The sequence below is a fragment of the Bufo bufo genome, chromosome 10 (assembly GCF_905171765.1).
Source record: "Bufo bufo chromosome 10, aBufBuf1.1, whole genome shotgun sequence".
Lineage (NCBI taxonomy): Eukaryota > Metazoa > Chordata > Amphibia > Anura > Bufonidae > Bufo > Bufo bufo.
Window position 1 is genome coordinate 103336842 of NC_053398.1, and position 20966 is coordinate 103357807.

A 20966-nucleotide genomic window follows, 5' to 3' on the forward strand; every position below is an offset into this window, starting at 1 on the left:
AATAACAATATACATATGCCATGCCCCTTTATTGGGATTGCCCAGTCTCTTCTAAGTCATGGCCTAAACTCAGGATAGGCCCTCAATAGCTGATTGGTGGGGTGGTGGTGGTCCGACACCTTGCACCACCATTGATCAGTCGGTCAGGTACAGTTCCATTGCCCGAAATAGACAGCACTTAGGCCATCAGTTAGAAAAGGCTGGACAACCCCTTTGAACAAGTTAGAGAATTATCAAGGCAAAATAATCAAAACTTGCCAATAAAGGTTTTCCATGAACGTGGATCTTCACTTTGTCTCCAGCCATAAGGCCACCCCAGCATTACAGTGTTGTGCTTCATTCCTCCAAGTCCACATGACTGGATCAAATGTGAAATGCCTTCTCGAATTTTATTGGAGACAATAACTTGGCAGAAACCCTTCACTTTCTCTATCTCCATCATATTTTTTATGGTCTAAAACGATCAAAAAACATTTGCTAATGAATGATAGAGTCTTCAGTACAATAATAACCCAAAATGTATAACATGGAAATGACAAGTTACTTGTAAGAACTCGTAGGTGCGTCTAGTTAGGGGTGGGCGATATAGACGATATAGGCGATATGCGATATAAATTTGTGCCACGATATGGATTTTGAGCATATCGCCTATATCGCCGGACCGCGATATGATCGCGCTCTCTGCGCGCACCATCTTCTCCTGAGCCGGCACACTGGGCACAGTGGAGGAGAGAGTCCCTCCCTCCCCACTGTGCGCGGCTGCCGCTGACCACCAATGACAAAAGAGGAGGAGGGGGGGGACTGACAGTAAATCATTGAGTTTTCACGATCTCAGTGAGCGCGTGAAAACTCAAATCTGATGGTATATTCTAACCCCCAGGCGTTCCCATGGTGACAGGGACGCTTGCCTGGGGTTAGAATATACAGGGCCACGCCGCTGACAGTAGAACATTTAAAAACTAATCAGTAACTTTAACTTTATTAATTGGTGATCTCTTTACTGTATACCTTACTAGGTCTTAGCTCCGATAACAGCAGTTAGTGCGGGCGGGCGGCGCTCACTCACTGACGTCACGCGCCTGCTCCTCCCACTAGGCGGCGCAGGCGCGTGACGTCAGTGAGTGAGTGCCGCCCGCCCGCACTGCCTGCTGTTATCGGAGCTAAGACCTAGTAAGGTATACAGTAAAGAGATCACCAATGAATAAAGTTAAAGTTACTGATTCGTTTTTAAATGTATTCCTGTGAGCGTCGGGGGGGGGGGGGGGGGGGGGGATCTGTGGATGGCACCGTTTAGGGGAGGGGGGGGGGGATCTGTGGATGGCACTGTTTAGGGGAGGGGGGGGGGATCTGTGGATGGCACCGTTTAGGGGAGGGGGGGGGATCTGGGGATGGCACAGTTTAGGGGAGGGATCTGTGGATGGCACCGTTTAGGGGAGGGGGGGGATCTGTGGATGGCACCGTTTAGGGGAGGGGGGGGATCTGTGGATGGCACCGTTTAGGGGAGGGGGGGGATCTGTGGATGGCACCGTTTAGGGGAGGGGGGGGGAATCTGTGGATGGCACCGTTTAGGGGAGGGGGGGGGGGGGATCTGGGGATGGCACCGTTTAGGGGAGGGGAGGGATCTGTGGATGGCACCGTTTAGGGGAGGGGAGGGATCTGTGGATGGCACCGTTTAGGGGAGGGGGGGGGGAATCTGTGGATGGCACCGTTTAGGGGAGGGGGGGGGATCTGTGGATGGCACCGTTTAGGGGAGGGGGATCAGCTCCCTGCTGCTGTGTGCACAAAGCACAGGGCAGCAGGGAGAGTGTAAAGTCCTATTCACCCTAATAGAGCTCTATTAGGGTGAATATGACAAGGGTTCTACGTTCTAGCCCTTAAGGAGACTAATAGTTATTAAATAAAAAGTTTAAAAAAGTTTAAACACGCCCCCCCAAATATAGAAAACAATATATCGCAATATATATCGCATATGCTTAAAATTATATCGCAATATAGATTTTAGGCCATATCGCCCACCCCTACGTCTAGTCTACCATTAGTATTGGGTGCACAGTGCAAAGTTATAGAAAAAGTCCACTCAACATTTAAAACTGACCTTATATTGGTAAATCAGAAGGTAGATCCGTACCCAGTGATTGCAAATTTAGAGGCACATTTATTAAGACCGGTGTTTTAGACAGCGGTCTGTATAAACCTGTAAGCTGGCAGTGGATCCGCCGGAGTTATGAAGAGGGTCCACCGCCACTTCTAAATGTCCTTGCTGTCTCACACTTAGACCTGTTTCAGGCGTAGAAAATGGTAGAGGAGACAGGCCTCCTAGCCGGTTGCCTTCCCCGGCACTGCCACTTTTTTTAGACCTGCCGTGAGTAGGGATAAGTCGCAGATTGCAGGGCAACTGGCTGTTGCGCCACAGTCTGCACTTGAAATATGCCTAATATAGGCGTATTTCAGCTTCATAAATAACCCCCTAAGTTTTTTAGTTAGCATTTTTCTATTGCATTACCATTTTCTGTATCAACCTATTATAAAACTAGCATTTAGTTATCCAGCAGGTCATCAGTAGACCCGGGCAACCCTTTTAACATTTGGTCAGTATTTTGCACTTATTTTGAAAATCTGGAGTGCAGCCTAAATACAGGAAACGTTTAATAGTAACATACATACTTCTCTTTTTTTGCAACTACTCCTGACTTTAGCTTTGAAGAGGACCTTTCATCAGTTTAGCCATAGTCTAATTATGGTCTTACCTTACAGGGCAGCCCCCACTGATGCCATGCCATGGCTCTTGGCCCCGTTGATTTTGGCGCCTTAAATTATAATGAGCCGACTCGGTTATACTAGGCGGCGACACGCAGTTTCGCTGGGGGTGGTTCTCTTCTTCCTGGCTGTGAGCTCATCCAATCAGAGCGCACTGCTATTAGCCAGGGAGAATGAGCTCCTCCCTGGCTAAGAGTGGTGGGCTCTGATTGGATGAGCTTCTCCCTGGCTAAGAGCGGTGCACTCTGATTGGATGAGTGCCATGGCATCAGTGGGGGCCGCCCTATAAGGTAAGACCATAATTAGACTATGGCTAAACTGATGAAAGGTCCTCTTTAAAAAATATGCAAACTCTCAGTAGAATGTTGATACACATCTGCCACCATGGATCGGAATACATTTTTCCAGATTCCTACCTGTTCAGCAGCTTGTACTTCCCCATAGCTGTCCAAAAAGTTACCCTGTACTGTGGTACCAACAATGGTTAATCCCTTTCCAGCTTTCAGCTGAGAGGCAAACGTGAGCAGACGTGGATATTTGACATGTAAATCCTCATCCAATTTTAGTAAAACCAACAGCTGAGGCCTAAAAAATATCAACATAAGCCAGCACAATGAATAGACAGGATGAGTGAACATGACTTCTGTCCTCTTACACATCTTCCTGAGGAAAGCCCTTACTTTCTCTCCACCTCTCCTATATATATTCATAGTAGTGATCTCCTACACAACGTCAGGAACTTCAAAGTACAATAAAGTCTACAATTATTTTAGGTTACAATCTCTTAAACATTAAGTGGAAGGAATTTTATTGAGATATAGTATAAAGTAATGTAGGAGACAATGTCAGAACGGTCATGAAACAAGTCCTCAATATCTAATAGCAGGAATAATGAATACACTTTAGGACGCATTCCTTTATTACTTCGGTATTTTTCATCTGTTGTGGATTCAAGAAATAGAAAAGGTATAAATGCTTTAGTTACATCTTATTCTTTGCTGGATCCACTGCTAGTTTTGGAGAGAGTGAGAGAGATCGCTCTCTAGAGCTGCAGCCTATAGTTTAGGCTACTTTCAGACTCGCGTTTTGGGCAGATCCGTCATGGATCTGTAAAAACGGATCCATTACAATAATACAACCACATGCACCCGTCATGAACGGATCAGTTTGTATTATCTGTAACATAGCGAGGACGAATCCATCATGAACTCTATTGAAAGTCAATGGGGGACGGATCCGTTTTCTATTGTGCCAGATAAAAGGTTTGGCTCCGTTTCGTCACGCGGGAAGCAAAATGCTGCAGGCAGCGTTTTGGTGTCCGCCTCCAGTGCGGAATGGTGACTGAACGGAGGCAAACTGAAGCATTCTGAGCGGATCCTTTTCCATTCAGAATGCATTAGGGCAAAACTGATCCGTTTTGGACCGCTTGTGAGAGCCCTGAACGGATGTTAAAAGTACGAGTGTGAAAGTAACCTTAGTTTCATGCTCAGTTGCTGCACTAGGAGTTATAGGCGGCTATAAATGGGAACTAACATGAGAGGCTCAGCGGTGGGGGAGGGCAATACAAACTGCACAATGGGGGGGGGGGGGGGCAGGGCTAGCTCCTCCGCTGTCAGAGAAGGAAAACAACCAGAAATGTCAGCAATTCAAGATGGGAAATGTAGTACGTTCTATCAAACTAATGTGATCAGCATTTTTAAACAGGATCTTGGTAAAGCTGCCGAAGACCTATGGTTTTTAAAGCTGTATGATTTTGTTCCATACAAAAGGCTGGTATCAATGAGATTGCTGGGGCGAAGGCAGAATGTGCGTCATTGGCCTAACTGGCTGAAGGATACAACAGACAGACTGATTATTAAAGGTATTGGGTCATCAGAAAATGACATACTATTTAAATCACATTTTTATGTTTAACATATTTTGAAGGAATTTTAATGATGTTATTTTTAATTTCCCATGTCAATATCTATACTTAAACAAAAAACATTAAATCCTGCAGTTTTTCCCACTGTCCACTAAGCCTAATAATAGGCACCACTTCTTGGTCTGAACAGATCACTTTACTGCAGTTACCTGCTTATCTGTTATTTTAATCCTGCCTGTAGTAATATCACCTCTGTGCATAGATAAGAAAGGACCCACCATTCACAATAGGTGATGGTCAAAGCTTATCTATTCTTTCCTTGTACAATGAACTTTGCGCAGGTCACAGATCATGCCTAGAAAACTCTCCCATAGAAGTCAATGAGGTCCTCTCCTGACCATTGTGTCTATGGACCATGGGGCTGCCATAAAGCAATTTAATTTTCTTAATGCTTTCTAAATGATCAGGCAAGATGGCCGCCCCCATAATCACGTTCAGGAAATAGAATAAACAAATCTGCAATCAAGAAATGAAGAGTTTCGAAAAAAAAGGAGTTGTACTCCTATCTGGTTTTAAATGGTAGAAAAAAAAGGTTGGTCACACATTTCCTTTAAAGGCGTTGTCTCATGAAGATTGCAGTGTCCATCATGACACATTAAAGGGGTTATCTGAGACTTGAAGCCTTTAAAGGGAATGCGCCTTTTGACGGTGGCCCAGTCTAAGCGCTGCATTGTGCTCTTTATGTTCATACAGATTTTTGTACAGTTTATGATAACGTATCCGATTGCAATGATGTAAATTATGCATATCCTCTAAGAATTGCACAGTCACTGTCTGAAGACTAAGACGACTGAAATGTTATTCTGGGTGAATACAAAACACTTTATTTAACCTGACTGAGTCCCATTGGCATAAAAAGTATCCGCCATGGTGACTTCAGTCACTGCAGGGAGAGAGCCGGTGATCAGTGGCAATGCCGCTGCCTTTATCCGCTACGTAGCACTCACTGAGAGCCATGTAAATTGCAAAAGAGAAGACAGAATTGGGTATAAACCGCATTTTTTATTCTTCTCAGGGTCCCTCACTGTCTCGAAGCAGGAGACATGCTACAGGAGCAGGAACCCCCAGGACCGTGCATATATGGAGCGTGGTCCTAAACAGGTTAGATTTAAAAGGGTTATCATCAGGATAGTAATTCCTGTATAAAATTACCATCGGAGGTCGTCCGACTCTTGGCAGCCCTGTAGACCAGATCTCTGATGTGGTTGTGGCGAATGCCATATGCTCTACAACATTAACCATACACAGGGGCCTGTGGGGGCGCTGGGTGGGGAGAGGGGGAATTCATATAGAAGGTTCCATACTTCATATCAGCAAGTACTTTGTATAACTTCAAAAAATTTTAGTTTTTGAGAAAAAAAAAATTGAAAAAAAGTACAGTATAGGATATCAAGTGCCAGATAGCAGCTTAATTGTGGTGAGTGGTGTAGCTATTGTGCTCCACGTCATCCTCATCCTATGGTGCACTTTGATTATATTTTCCATCTTTCTAACTCTCTAAATACTGACTATGGCACCAGAAGATGAAAATAACAATTTGCATACAAATATACCATTAAACAGAAATAATGGACTACCTCCAGTTCTTGGTGTGAGGGGGTCCTTCTTCCAGTCTCAGCAAGGCATATCTAGCAGCACTGAGGGAGAGTCCGCGAATTCCATCGCCCCATTCTTTCTCAGCTCTGTCCATGAAATCAACAGCATTAAAACATTTTAATAAGATAGGAAAGAAGGAAGAAAGAAAGAAATGGAAGAAAGAGAAAAAAAAAAAAGAAGAAAAAAATTTTCATGCCCATTTTTATACCACTTTTGTATGCATTTTTTGGCCATCTGTCTATTTTTAACAGCTGTTAAAAAAAAAAGCTATTAACAAATTAGTTAAATTGGCTTTTTCTTTTAAAAAAAAAAAAAAAGCACACCACCCCTGCAGTGCCCTTCTTATACATAATGTCCCCCATAGTGCCACAGTATGATTAATGCCTCCATATTAATGGCCCCTGGTATTAATAATGCCCCCAATAGCGACAACTAGAATTAATAATGCCATGATTAGTGGCCCCCAGTATTAATAATGCCGCCAATAGTGGCCCCCAGTATTAATAATGCTGCCATTAGTGTCCCCCAGTATTAATATTGCCAACAATAGTGACCACCAGTATTATTAATGCCGCCATTAGTGGCCCCCAGTATTGAAAATGCCGCCATTAGTGGCCCCCAGTATTAATAATGCTGCCAATAGTGACCCCCAGTATTAATAATGCCGCCAATAGTGACCCCCAGTATTAATAATGCCACCTATGGCCCCTTTCTGCTTCTGTAAAACAAAATATATAATTTTTTTTTTTTAAATGCTCATCTTAACCAACACGCGGGGACACTCGCTCCTCACTGGATGCTGCAGGAAATGACCTGTGCTCCCAGCGTAATAAGTATTTTTTATTTTAACCCATGAAAGGCCCTTTGTACCCATTTTTCATTGCCACTAAAGGGGTTTGGCCCTGTAAAAACAGCCATTAAAACAGATCCCATTGATTTCTATGGGGTCCACCTGGTTGTGAAAACGGCCAAAAATAGGACATATCCTTTTTTTCCCGACAGACGCTATTTATTGACCGTAAGAAATGGCCATGTGAATAGCCCCACTGACTTCACTTGATTCTAAATGGTTGCATTACGGCCATTACTTAAACGACTATCACACGGCCAATTTTCCTGTTGGTGTGAATGTAGCCTTATTCCTCAAGAGACATACAAATGCAAGATTTTGACATTAGATCAAGATAAAGAAGCCCTGGTCAATTCGTCTACCCACAAACACTCCTTCCTTAGGACCTTTAAGACTTTTCAAACAATGGACAATCCATGTAAATCTCTGTAGTGACTTTGTGAGAAGCTTTTTAATGTCAAAGTAGTAGATCGAAAGATAAATCAAAATTTATAAATAATATACAGTATATGGGTACATTCACACGACCGTATTATTTTTTCCGCTTCCGATCCGCATTTTGTGGAATAGAAGCGGACCCATTCATTCCTATGGATGAATAAAATGTGCGGACAACATTCAGTATGTTGTCCGCATCAGTGTTTTTGCATTTCTATTCCGCAAATATTTGAAGCATGTCCTACTATTGTCTGCACAGATCGGTCCGCAGCACCATTCAAGTCAATGGATCCGCAAATTGCGGATGACATACGGAATAGTTTCCGTATGTCATCCGTTTTTTGCGCATCCGTTTCCGTATTATTGAAAGCCCTACCTTTTTTCTCTCTCTTTTTTTTTTCCTTCCGTTTTTTGCGGACCGTAAAAAATGGAGGACATACGGAACACAAACTGAAGTCATATGTCCGAAAAATGCGGACACGCGGTTCTGTTATTTGTGGAGCTCAAAACGGAAAGGATTACACACGGTCGTGTGAATGTACCCTATAGCTCAGGATACTAATAAGAATATACAAGCAGTAAACAGCATTGTTATACATGGGAGTCATGTAGTCCAACACCATTGGTAGCTTCTGTTAGAACCGCAGCAGATGTGACCTGCACTAATTACCGATGAGCGAATCTTTTCAAATTCAATTTGGATTCATTTCGGCAGCTGAATCATCCGGCAAATTCGATTAGGGTCACAAATTTACACGACTCGAAAGTCCTCCAATTGTCCTGTAATGTGGATGACATTTTGGGGTCTCCTAAGATTGTATGTAACTCATTTCAAGCTCTTTAACGCCAAGCCAGCGTAAGTAATCTTAAAGTGACAGTGACATACATAGCTATGGCTGGTGATAACAGCCTGTTTAAACGCAAACTGCATTGTAGGATTTTTTATGCTTAAATATGGTCTGAAAAAGTTTTACTTTTTGGGGGTAAAAACCTGGCTGTGTGTATAAACACACACCGCCTGGGGTCAAGTGATCCTCCTCCATCTTTCCTGCCTTCTAATCTGAAAAATGCCATTTTAAGAAATTGGCCAAATCAAATCGGCAAAAATTCGGATTTGGAATAGCCCCAAATTTCTGGAAAATGAAAAGGATGTGCTCACCTCTACTGCTTATCCGTTACATACATTTATCTTGTTTAATGAACACTTCTGTCCTTACATTTCAGCTCTAGGTAATTTTAAAAGGTAAATTAAAACTTACCCCTGGTATTCAATATACTTGTATATCATTCCAGCAATCAGCATAGCCACAAGAGCATAATACCAAGAGGATATAAACATCAGGGCCAAGCAGATGCTCATTCCCAAGAAAGACAGAGCCCTATGAATAGTAAAAAGACGACACCAAATACTGTTCAGAAATCACAAAAAGCGCTGTATGTAGTAGAGGCTGCAACAGCTAATGTGCCAGGAAACTAATAACTACCCCGAAAATAAGACACTGTCTTATATTTATTTTTCCTTGAGAAGACACACTATGGCTTATTTTCAGGGGATGGTGTTTGTGGGGGGTGAGAGACCCACAGACTTGCTGGTCAGTGTTGGGGAGCAGCAGCTTTACTGGTGTTTGTGTGGGCTGAGAGAGACCCACAGACTGTTGTTGGTTGGTGCTGGGGGAGAGAGACCCACAGTGCTGAGTAAAACGGCAGCAACAGCTTTATCCTTCCCCCTGAGGACACACAATACCTGAAGCAGAACTTCCTGCTCCTCACTTCACGGAGGAGACTTTTACTTTCTACGTCTCCCTCTATGCCTCAGCTTACAGCACGCACAGAAGGACTGGGACCTGACAGGGGCAGCCGACCTTGTTGATGGGGCTGCCCGCACCTCTAGGGTCACCTCCGAGATAGCAGCTGTCACGATGGGGCAGATGAGAAGGGCTGCCTGTCTTCTTTACCGCTCTGCGCCGGTACGCTTAGCCACGCCTATCACTAGGTCTTATTTTTGGGGTATGGCTTATATTGCACAAATACTTAGAAATCCTGCTACAACTTATTTTATGGGTATGTTTTATTTTCGGGAAACACGGTATATCTAGGAAGCTTTATTTTTACAAATCTGGATGTATTAGTATTAGGGGTGAGCAAATCGCGTTTCAGATGCAAGATCTGAAGTCAATTAGTTCCCCAACTTTGTTGTAACGCCGTACGGAGACCTGTATGTGTACGGCATTAAAATGCATGCGCTGCGCAGAGGCAACATTCGTTAAGTCCCAAGTCTCACAAGACTTTGGTGAAGAACTTCGGGCTTCAATTAGACAACTGTTGAAAAACGTTTTAACATGTTTAAAAATCTATATTCGTTAAATCCCAACTAATAAACAGAAAACATAATACACAACTAACAACTAAACATTAATATAGAGGTCGCAAAAATTCTATTAAGTTCTTCTAATTCTGCATAAACTTCTCACCAATGGTAATATTTAAATCTCGGCCTCCAGTTGGGTGTTCTCAGCAGAGTCTGCACAGCACACGCCAAATTTACAAATAAGTAGCACATCAAGAAGAACCTAAAACCAAAAGAATAATCCTATTACTGTATATTATATAAAGAAAAGGCAGCAATATGAACAATAAAGAGGCAAAGTTTAACCCTTTGCCACATCATCATGTAATTGTACTTTATGCTATTTACCATACCAGCATACATTTATGTTATGCCAACTAACTGCTACCATGTCAATGGAAAATGTGCCGTGAGAATGAAGACGGCCGCCATCTAGCAGTGTCATGTCCTACTGGCCTTCGTCCAGTCCAGTGTCAATTTCTGCCAGATAATGAATTATTATTTACAACAATCACCTATATATAAGGTATGCATACAGCTTGGTATATCAGGACCATACGTTCTGCACGTATATTCACGCAGCACAGCCTTATAGTATTTCTATGGTAAAACATTACACCCTGGAGTTCAGAGATTCTTTTGAGGTAGGAGTCCTAAAGACCTAGCTAACACTTAAAAAATAAATAAACTGCCCCTGTGGACCTCTGGCATGTGCATGAAGTATTAAACATAAAGGAAAAAGATGACGGACCACTATGGACGATGACAGATCGCGCCAATCCCAACACAGGCTGTGTAATACAACAGTGCTCCCACTGCAATATCATAGACACTAGTGCCCAAGACATCATCATAATGGGTGTAGCCATCATTATGTGTGACATAGTACCCGCTCAGGACAGATGGCAGCTATTAAGGGGTTAAATATATGCGTTTTTAATGGACTGCTACAATAAAACATGTTATTTCTTTTCACACATTTCTGTCCTGTGTGTGGTCTTTGTATGTTGTATGTTCGAATACCCTTCTAAACTGGATGAGGGACATTTATCACGACCCATACGCCAGTCTTGATCCCTCCGTGCGGGAGTGAGGCGCACCTCTGCCAGCCCATGCTCTAGAAACTGAAGTCTACGCGAGTTAGGTTCTGGTGCAGACTTCAGCTATAACTTACGCTAGATTCTGGCATAAGTAATAGGAAATCCAGCAGGTCGCGCGAAGCCCCAACCCCTTTACTCGCCACTCTTTAAAAGTGGCAAGAACCTCTAAAAGTCGCAAATTACTGCGCAAATATGGTGTGTGCCATAATTTGAGACTTTAGCGTAAAACATTGGTAAATGTCCTCTTTTAAATCCATATAGTTTTCCATCGCGACAGCAGAAATATAGCCAATGACACACTGGGGCAGATTTAGTAGTGAAAATGTGCCAGTTTTTTGGTGCAACTTGCATCTTTGCACCACATTTATCAAGTGTTTTACACACTTTTCTTAACCTTTTTACGCCTCTTCCAACATGGAGTGACTTTAGTGAAATGAGGTGTGGCTTCATGGAAAAGTGGTGTGGCTTAAAAGGCAAAAAACAAACAAACAAGCCAAGTTATAGATGGCATAAAGTTAGACTTGACGGTCCACATATGTGCCAGGTTTATCAGCCGGCATCAGCCACTGTGATGAATCTGGTGCACTTTAAAGGGCTTCTGTCACCCCACTAAAGTCTTTTTTTTTTTTTTGGAGCTAAATTCCTTATACTGCGATATATGAATATATAATGCTCTTACTCCCTTTCCTTCAGCAGTTTCTTAAAAAAAACTGACTTTTATAATATGTAAATGAGCTCTCTACCAGCAAGTAGGGCGGCTACTTGCTGGTAGCAGCCGCACCCCGTCTGCGTTCAAAATCTGGCGCCTGCGCCGATGACGTCACATCTACACCCGGCGCAGGCGCACTGAGGAAGGAGCGGCCGAGCGAGCGTCCTACTCTCAGTACGCCTGCGCCGACTGAAGACAGGTAAGGCGCAGGCGCCAGATTTTGAACGCAGACAGGGCCAGTCAGAGGACGAGCGCATTCGCTGGCCCTGTCAATCAACATGAAGAGGGGGAGTCTTTATGAAAGGAGGATGCGGCTGCTACCAGCAAGTAACCGCCCTACTTGCTGGTAGAGAGCTCATTTACATATTATAAAAGTCAGTTTTTTGAAGAAACTGCTGAAGGAAAGTGAGTAAGAGCATTATATATGGATATATCGCAGTATAAGGAATTTAACTAGCCAAAAAAATAATAATAATGACTTTAGTGGGGTGATAGAAGCCCTTTAAGACTCTAGTCCAGTTTACACTGTAGACAATACTATTGGACAATTTTAGCAATCCGTTTTCCCTCTGTCTCCTCAGTTATTGGCAAAAATATCACAGTTCTGAAACCCAGAAAAAATGTTGGCGCATAGACAAAAATTGTTAGGGCACGGACAGAATTCTAGAATAGGATTTATCATACTACAAATTTATGAAAGCCCATGCAGCAAAATAGTACTATATATATATCGGTCTAAAATTACAACTGTGACCTGTATTTTAGACAGTGCAAAGTGAAAGATTATGAGTAAATCTGCAGCAGAATGTCAAATGTTCCTATCAAAATGTTTTATTACCCAGAGCCAATTCAAATGGATGCACTGACTGAGAGCAGCTCTCTCCACAGCAGCTCTTGTCCCCTGGCTTAGGGCTCATGCACACAACTGTATCCGTTTTGCCGTCCGCAAATCGCGGATCCGCAAAACACAGATCCCAGACGTGTGCATGCAATTTTTTTTATTTTTTATTCCTGTACAAATGTCTTGTCCTTGTCCGCAAAATGGACAAGAATAGGACATGTTCTATCTTCTTTGCAGGACCGCGGAACAGACCCACCTGTGCTGTCCGCATCTTTTGCATCCTCATTGAAATTAATGGGTCCGCGTCCGAACCACAAAAAAAAAGGGGATCTGATGCGGACCAAACATACGATGGTGTGCATGAGGCCTAACAGAGAGGTGTAAAACCCCACTCTATGAGGCCTACGTGCCTTAATAAGTCAATTTGGCCAGTTTGACAGCATTCCTATATAAAAACCACAGATACAATTTTGAGATCTCAATGAGATGTGCCATATGACAGCATTGCTAGATTTGTCCTTCCAAACATTTTAACTCTTATTAAACACATGCACATTCTTACATTGATAATATTGGCGCTACCATGTCCAAGGAGGCAATCAGGATTCCCATTTCAGCAATTAAGGCAGTCAGAAGAAGTGCCCACGTTGGTTCACCATTTACTTTGCCGTGTCCAAATATCTGTCAAAAGTCAAATGACGCAATTTATACTCCTACTGCAAAGGTCTCTTTACATGGGTCAGTTATCGGGAATGGACATTTGTACAAATGCTTGTTCCCAATAACTGGCCTAGGTCAAGGTGCCACCAATCACCTGATCAACAATCAAACACTTCATTGGGTTTGTGGGCAGCAGATCTTGGTGTGTAAACGAACACTTGTTAGTGATGATCTGCCAAACTATCTACAGGTCTAATACAACCCTAACTCTATTACAGCTGTGAAAACAAGAATGCATTAAACAAGAATATTGATGACTTAGTAAATGTGTCACCTATTTTTTCTAAGCATGCTCTGTGACCTGTGCAGGAGAGAGTAGATTAGCTGTGATATCACCTATAATGATTGGTGGATCCCATGTTATCTATATAAAGAGATGCTATTTGTCATTGTAATCTTGCTTGCAATGATAAGGAAATGACTGCTGAAAACTGATCTGTACAGACCAAGAAGTGGCGCCTATTAGGCTTAGTGGCCAGTGTGAAAACTGCAGGATTTTAAGATTTTCTAAAAACATAAATAAACATGCAAATTTAGAAATTAACCAAAAAATTCTTAAAAAAATATTTTTAAACATAAAAATTTTAACAAAAGGTGATTTTCTGATGACACATTCACTTTAAAGGGAGTCTGTCACCACATTTGAGCCTATTAGACAGATCCAATAGCGTTAATAGTGCCACCCAGAAGTTTAAAACGGTACCTTTGTTGCATATACCGGAGTCTTGTTTGAGCCAAAAATGAACTTTGTAGGTTCTGTAAATGCGCCGTCTCAAGTGCCCAGGGCGGCGTCTCAATCTTCCGAGCCCAAGACCGGACCTCCCCAACGGCTCATAACCCCGCCCTCCTTGTGCCTCTGCCCGCCCGTTTACACTCCTCCTCTCTCCTTTTCCACTGCGCCGCAGGAGAGAGGAGGAGTGTAAACGGGCGGGCAGAGGCACACGGAGGGCGGGGTTATGAGCCGTTGGGGAGGTCCGGTCTTGGGCTCGGAAGATTGAGACGCCGCCCTGGGCACTTGAGACGGCGCATTTACAGAACCTACAAAGTTCATTTTTGGCTCAAACAAGACTCCGGTATATGCAACAAAGGTACCGTTTTAAACTTCTGGGTGGCACTATTAACGCTATTGGATCTGTCTAATAGGCTCAAATGTGGTGACAGACTCCCTTTAAAGGTAGAGCCACACCTCGGCTGAAAACCACAGGAGCATGCAGTTTTACAACCAATTTCAGGGTTTTTGGAATGCTTATTTAAGCTCACAGTTTCTGCAGGTAAAGCTGCCCAAATAAAGTACCTTTCAGTTGCCCTGTTCTGCTATCTGCTACCTAGAGAGCTCATAAATGAGCATGTCTGACTGTTCATATACCTGAAAACGCAGCAGAGTCTAGCACTATGGGTTCATCTACATGTCCCTTAAGTGTGTTTTGTATAAAAAAAAACAAAAAAAAAAAAAACGGATGCAAAATAGTTCATTTTATCATGAAATGCAAGTCTAAGAAGAAAAAACCCCACAAAGACTGCTTTGCAAAACCACAGCCATTAGTGGTAAAGTGTTTGTAGATATGGTACAGCAAATATATGGCTTTCTATTTTTACTAAATATCTCAAATTTCACACCTCATTATCGGACTTCTAGTGTAAGTTTTTTGTCCGTTTCCTTTTCCCAATCCAGGTTTCACAAGATCTGAACATATTTTAACCCTCATAACTTTGAGAGGTCTTCTCACAGTGGACAGAAACGCTTGTAGTTTTTCAGATCCGAGTCAAGCATAAAGCATAATCCCCTGCGTAATCTGCAGGCAGTATGTTATGCAGCAGGAGGAGCTGAGCGGAACGATATATAGTTATGTGGGAAAGATTCCGTGAAACGTAATTTCTACATTTAAATCTCTGCTATTTCTGAACTTAAGACCACCCTATCAGTGACTGACAGCTATAAATACATACTTACACAGACAATTCTCTAAGTCACTGATAACACATCCCCCATGTACAACTATCAGTAAATAACAGCTATCTCTGTACACACTTACACAGAGAATGCTATTAATCACTAATAAGATGGCCCCTGTGTACAACTGAAGTCAGCAAAAGCTGATATTTAAATACAGGTTACAATTTTACTGAATCTTTTCCCACAAAAAAAAAGGAAGTAGCTCAGCTCCTCCTGTTCTATAACATGCTGCCGGCAGACTGCACTTTATGGTGAGGGGATCTTTTTAAACAGGTTGTCTGATGGCTGCAGTCGAAGCTCCTGGCACCCCAGGCAAAAAGCTGACTGTGCCAGGAAAAGCCATAGCCAGGAAAATGTATTAGTACATGGCGGAAATTCACAAGCCTTCTAGGTGCATTTTTTTCCGGTCTATCAAGTCTTGCATGGTTTCATTGTTTTATGTGTTTATCTTTTATCTCTTTTGAATTCCAATTTTGGTATCTCGTTTATTTTTACTATGTGTACAGTAGCAAAGGTTGCTCTTTTATAACATCTGCTACAGCTATCGAACAAAGCGTATTCTAATTCCAATTCCAGGAAAAAGAGACAGAGGAAAGAAACAGAATGCCATTACAGAGGTTTTCCAGCCTTAGAGAAAATAAAAAAGGTTAGCACCGTGTGTGTCCATGAGCTGGATCTTTGCATTACAATTTGGCCCCATACAGGTCACATTTGTCAAGTGAAACAGTGAAAGCAGACCTCTTTTTTTTTTCTATAATCCTGGAAACCTCTTTAACCAAGATTTTCTCTCTCTCTCCATTTGTATCATTCCATGTACAGATGTTTCCAACATCCAACATTAAAAAGGACTTTTCACCGATACCTGGCAGTGTATGGCTTTTTTTTTTATGCCCTGCTCCGTCCCCCCGCTGTGCCTCCCGTTCTGGTTTCCCACTCCTTCACCCTGGCTATGTGCAGGCCAATCGCAGCAGAGAACATCACAGTCAGGGAGAAGGTGAGCACACGGGGGGAACGGAGCAGTGCATATAAAAAAAAAAATAATGAGCGATATCACATGTCATCAGTATGCCCTACACTACCAGTCAGGACTGGTGAAAGGTCCTCTTAAAAAGGGGTTGTCTGCCTTTTTTTTTATATTTATCATCCATCCTCAAGATAGGTCACCAATAGATCAGCGAGGGTCTGACTCCCAGCACCTTCCAGTCAGCTGTTTGGAGAGCTACATCGTTTGTACAAGCACTGCTTCTCTTCACTGTTTCCCTGCTTGCCGTCGCAACTGCGCCGGTGAGCAAGTGTAATTACATCTCAGCCGTCCCATTAACTTCTAAGGGACAGCTTCTTCCTGTTCAAGTGAATAGGACGGAGCAGTCCCATTGAAGTGAATGGGGACAGCAGGAGTTGTAATTACACCTGCCCACTGCTGCAGTTGCGATGGTGAGCAGGTTAACAGTAAGTCAGCGATTGCACAAGCGCTGTGTTCTCTTTAAACAGATGATCGGCTGCCGTTGCCAGGAGTTGGCCCCCCGCTGATCTGATATTGATGACCTATCCTGAGGATAGCAATAATACCAGTTTCCCTGTATTCGTAGGAAAACCATTTGCATACAGTATACCCACTATTTACTAAGGATAGATGTTCATTATGTCTAAAATGCATAACTAAATACGACTAAAGTGCAATCATTTAAGGTTCAGTCACTCACTCGCAGGAATGGAACTATATTGTCCTTGGCAATAGCTTGCAATAACCGCGGGGCTCCAGTCAGACTTTGTAGTCCAGCTCCACAAGTAGAAAAGAATGATCCTATGACTATAACCCACGGAGAAGGCCACGACAGGGTCCCTACTACCAAGTTCTTGTTTACTGCTTCACCATACCTATTAAGAAGTAAATCGCCAAATATAAACTGGAGAAAAGGCTTGAAAATTCAAGTATTGCGCACGCTAACATGTAGTACTAAATGTGCATAGAAGTCATTTTCCATAACTGCTCTTGCATCATTCCAAAAAGTTATGAAGTTAGATATCAGAGGCTGGCATTGCATTTTTAGTTTAGTCACAAACTCTAAAATGTAAAGAAAATACATAAAATTAGAAAAGTTTAACACAGAACAGAAATACAATAAAACAACGGAGGTCCAAGATGTCAAGAAGGGTATAGTTGACCCCCTCTTCTCCAGTTCCAGGATTGGCATCTGACAATGATCGTTAACTGCTTGAAACACACTGGGTCAAGAAGATCTCGCAAATTATGCATATTCAGTGAGAAATGTACAACTGGACATACTGTAGTTCAATAAAGCCTCCAAACAGTCAGAAAGCCTTGTAACAGGGTTTAATCATACAAACATATGTTTAAAAATCGCATAAAGTAATCAATAAAAGTCTAAATGGCATTCAAAATTAAGAACGGCCTACTCGAGCTTCGCCAGGACCAGCTTCTTCCAGAAGAAGGTTTTTTATGTCCCTTTGTAAGTTTCTCACTGAATAATTGATTTGCAAGATCTCCTGTACGAGTGTGTTTAGAATCATTAATGACCAGAAAGGATTGACAACTATTCATGGAATTAGAGGAAAAAGCGGACTGCCGTACCCTTCTTCACATCATGGACACCGGTAGAGTGCAACATATGTATTAATATCTTTGGGATATTGGACAAATGTGACACTTTTCTTCATAGTGTTACGCCCAGTAGTCACTTGAAGAATTTGAGGCTGGATTTATTGTTTCTTTTAGTACTTAAATGAAATGTGTTACCAACATTTTATTCTGCCAGTTAAAACACAGGTATTAACACATCATCTTTTTCTCAAATTTTTTATTTTCTGCTTATAGATTTTTTATTCTATTTTCTGAACATGATTATAGGGGCGGCCATCTTGCCTTAACAGCATTTAGAAAGCATTAAGAAAATAGCTTTACGGCAGCCACCTGGGCCATAGACACAATGGACAGGAGAGGACCTCATTGACTTCTATGGGAGAGTTTTCTAGGCTCTGTGACCTGTGCAGAGGTCATTGGACAAGGAAAGAATAGATGAGCTCTGACAATCACCTATTGTGAATGGTGGATCCTGTCTCATCTATACACAGAGGTGATATCATTACGGGCAGGAATTAGAGTGACAGATAAGCAGATAACTGCAGTAAAGTGATCTGTACAGACCAAGAAGTGGCGACTATTATAAGGCCTAGTGGCCAGTGTGAAAACTGCAGGAATTTATGTTTTTTGTTTAAATATAGATATGGAAAATTAAAAACATGAAAAATTCTTTAAAAATACATAAAAAAGTGATTTAAAAACAATAGATCACATTCCCTTTAAAACACAACAAAAAAAAAAAATTGGATAAAACTTAAACTTACTTATCTCTTAAAACTACTCCTTCGATACATGCTCCAAAAAGGATTACAGTGCTGAAATCTAAGCATTAATGTCAAGGTAAAATAGACTGGATACAAAGTCTAACACTGTGTTGTGTTCAGCTGTTTTCGGCAGTCACACAGATTTTAAATGTAGCGGCAATGAGTATCCTCTACCACCTCTCCATTCCCTTTCTCACCGTGAAATAGGATTTTAAATTCAACCCCCGGCAACCAGCTGCAATCTGCACCGCCACAGGGAACATGAAGCATTACACGGTGCCCATTCAAATCACTGGGTTGTCTGTGTAATGCAAGAGAGGTCCTCCAGTTCTTGCCAAGAAATAAGGATCCTGAACAGAGGACTTCTCTCTATGAAGGGGTTTCCTGGGACTAGGACATTGATGTCCTATCCTCCGGACATCAGTATCCGATTGGTGGGGGTCCGACTCCCGACACCACTGTCAATCAGCTGTTTCAAGAGACTGCACATTGCAGCCTCTTCCTAAGCCACCGATGTCACGTTTATCGGTCATGTGGCCTAGGCGCAGTTCAGTCCCATTCAAGTAAATGAGTCTGGGCTGCAATACCAAGTACAGTGCTGAGCTTGGCAAGCTGTGACACTCACTGGATTGCTGGTGCCTCCTCAAACAGCTGAGCAGCGGGGGTGCCTGGAGTTGAACCCATCACCGATCAGATATTGATGACCTATCCCAAGGACGTAAGATGTGTATGACAATCGGTTTTCTAAACAGGGCAATCCCTTTAAGTTATAACGCTGTAAAATTCAGTATGGCTCTGCAAATTACAGTAGGATACAGATCAATGAAGTAGTGATTATAGCCAAAATGGTGCCAACGGGAATCGACTTCTGAGCATCTCTAAGGTCTCCAGATCGATTACTCCCAGCCATGATTCCTGTACAAGACAACAAAAAAGAATCAGCTTGTGTGTCAGCATCAGAAAATACAACTGGGGAGATTTATGAAATGTAAAAAAAAAAAAAAAAACAGCCGTCTTTCATGCCCATAACAGCCAATCACAGCACAGCGTTCATTTTAAATAGAGATGTTAAAAAAAAAAAAAAAAAAAAAATCATCACAGCTGTTTTTATTATTTGTTGCTTGGGGCAAGAAAGACCTTTTCTATTAGACCTTTTCATACATCTTCCCCTATGAGTGCGTCAGTCCGCAGCCTAGGCGCTGCCGCCGGCCAGTCCGCAGCCTAGGCGCTGCCGCCGGCCAGTCCGCAGCCTAGGCGCTGCCGCCGGCCAGTCCGCAGCCTAGGCGCTGCCGCCGGCCAGTCCGCAGCCTAGGCGCTGCCGCCGGCCAGTCCGCAGCCTAGGCGCTGCCGCCGGCCAGTCCGCAGCCTAGGCGCTGCCGCCGGCCAGTCCGCAGCCTAGGCGCTGCCGCCGGCCAGTCCGCAGCCTAGGCGCTGCCGCCGGCCAGTCCGCAGCCTAGGCGCTGCCGCCGGCCAGTCCGCAGCCTAGGCGCTGCCGCCGGCCAGTCCGCAGCCTAGGCGCTGCCGCCGGCCAGTCCGCAGCCTAGACGCTGCCGCCGGCCAGTCCGCAGCCTAAAGCCTAATTTACACGTCAGTGTTTGATCTGCGATTTCCATCAGTGATTGTGAGCCAAAACCAGGATTGGAGCCTCCACAGACATAAGGTAATAGGGAAAGATCTGCTCCTGTTCTGTGTTTAGAGCCGACCCTGGTTTTGGCTCAAAATGGCCTCATGCAAACGACCGATGTGTGTTTTGCGGTCTGCAAACTGCGGATCCGCATAACACGGATGGCGTCCGTGTGCGTTCCGCAATTTACGGAACGGCACAGGCAGCCTTTAATATAACTGCCTATTCTTGTCCGGAAAGCGCGGACAAGAATAGGACATGTTATATATTTTTTGCGGACCACGGAACGGAGCAACGGATGCGGGCAGCACACGGAGTGCTGTCCGCATCTTTTGCGGCCCCATTGAAGTGAATGGGTCCGCATCCAAGCAGCCAAAACTACGGCTCGGATGCGGACCAAAACAACGGCCGTGTGCATGAGGCCAATCACTGATGGAAATCACTGACAGAAACACTGACCTGTGAATGAGGCATTAATGCTGTCGCCAGTCAATCCAGCCTAAACGATGGCACCAGTCAGTCTACAGTTTATTGTTAACGCTATTGCAGGGCAGTAATTCCCCAGCCTAGAGTAAACTCAGCCACCGGTCAGTTCACAGTCTAGTGTAAATGCTGCCATAGGTGTGCTCACGTGCTGCTACACACATTAAATGTATGATTTCCCTTCTAGTTGTGGTAAAACCCTCCTGCCTGGTCAGCTACACTGATACTTTTATCACCCATTTTTTGGTTTAGTGTTA

General features: G+C 43.2%; 1 protein-coding gene across 1 annotated transcript in view; it reads right to left on the bottom strand.

Moving 5' to 3' along the window:
- The window catches only part of SLC12A4 (solute carrier family 12 member 4), a 78129-nt gene that overhangs the window by 10384 nt on the left and 46779 nt on the right, over window positions 1-20966 (bottom strand). Inside the window, exons 10-18 of the mRNA XM_040408984.1 lie at window positions 19419-19517; window positions 18603-18660; window positions 16940-17114; window positions 13125-13243; window positions 10037-10135; window positions 8825-8944; window positions 6259-6363; window positions 3174-3342; window positions 259-454 (exon numbers count right to left, since the gene is read on the bottom strand). Coding sequence (XP_040264918.1) covers window positions 259-454; window positions 3174-3342; window positions 6259-6363; window positions 8825-8944; window positions 10037-10135; window positions 13125-13243; window positions 16940-17114; window positions 18603-18660; window positions 19419-19517 — 1140 coding nt within the window. The remainder of the gene's footprint in view (window positions 1-258; window positions 455-3173; window positions 3343-6258; window positions 6364-8824; window positions 8945-10036; window positions 10136-13124; window positions 13244-16939; window positions 17115-18602; window positions 18661-19418; window positions 19518-20966) is intronic.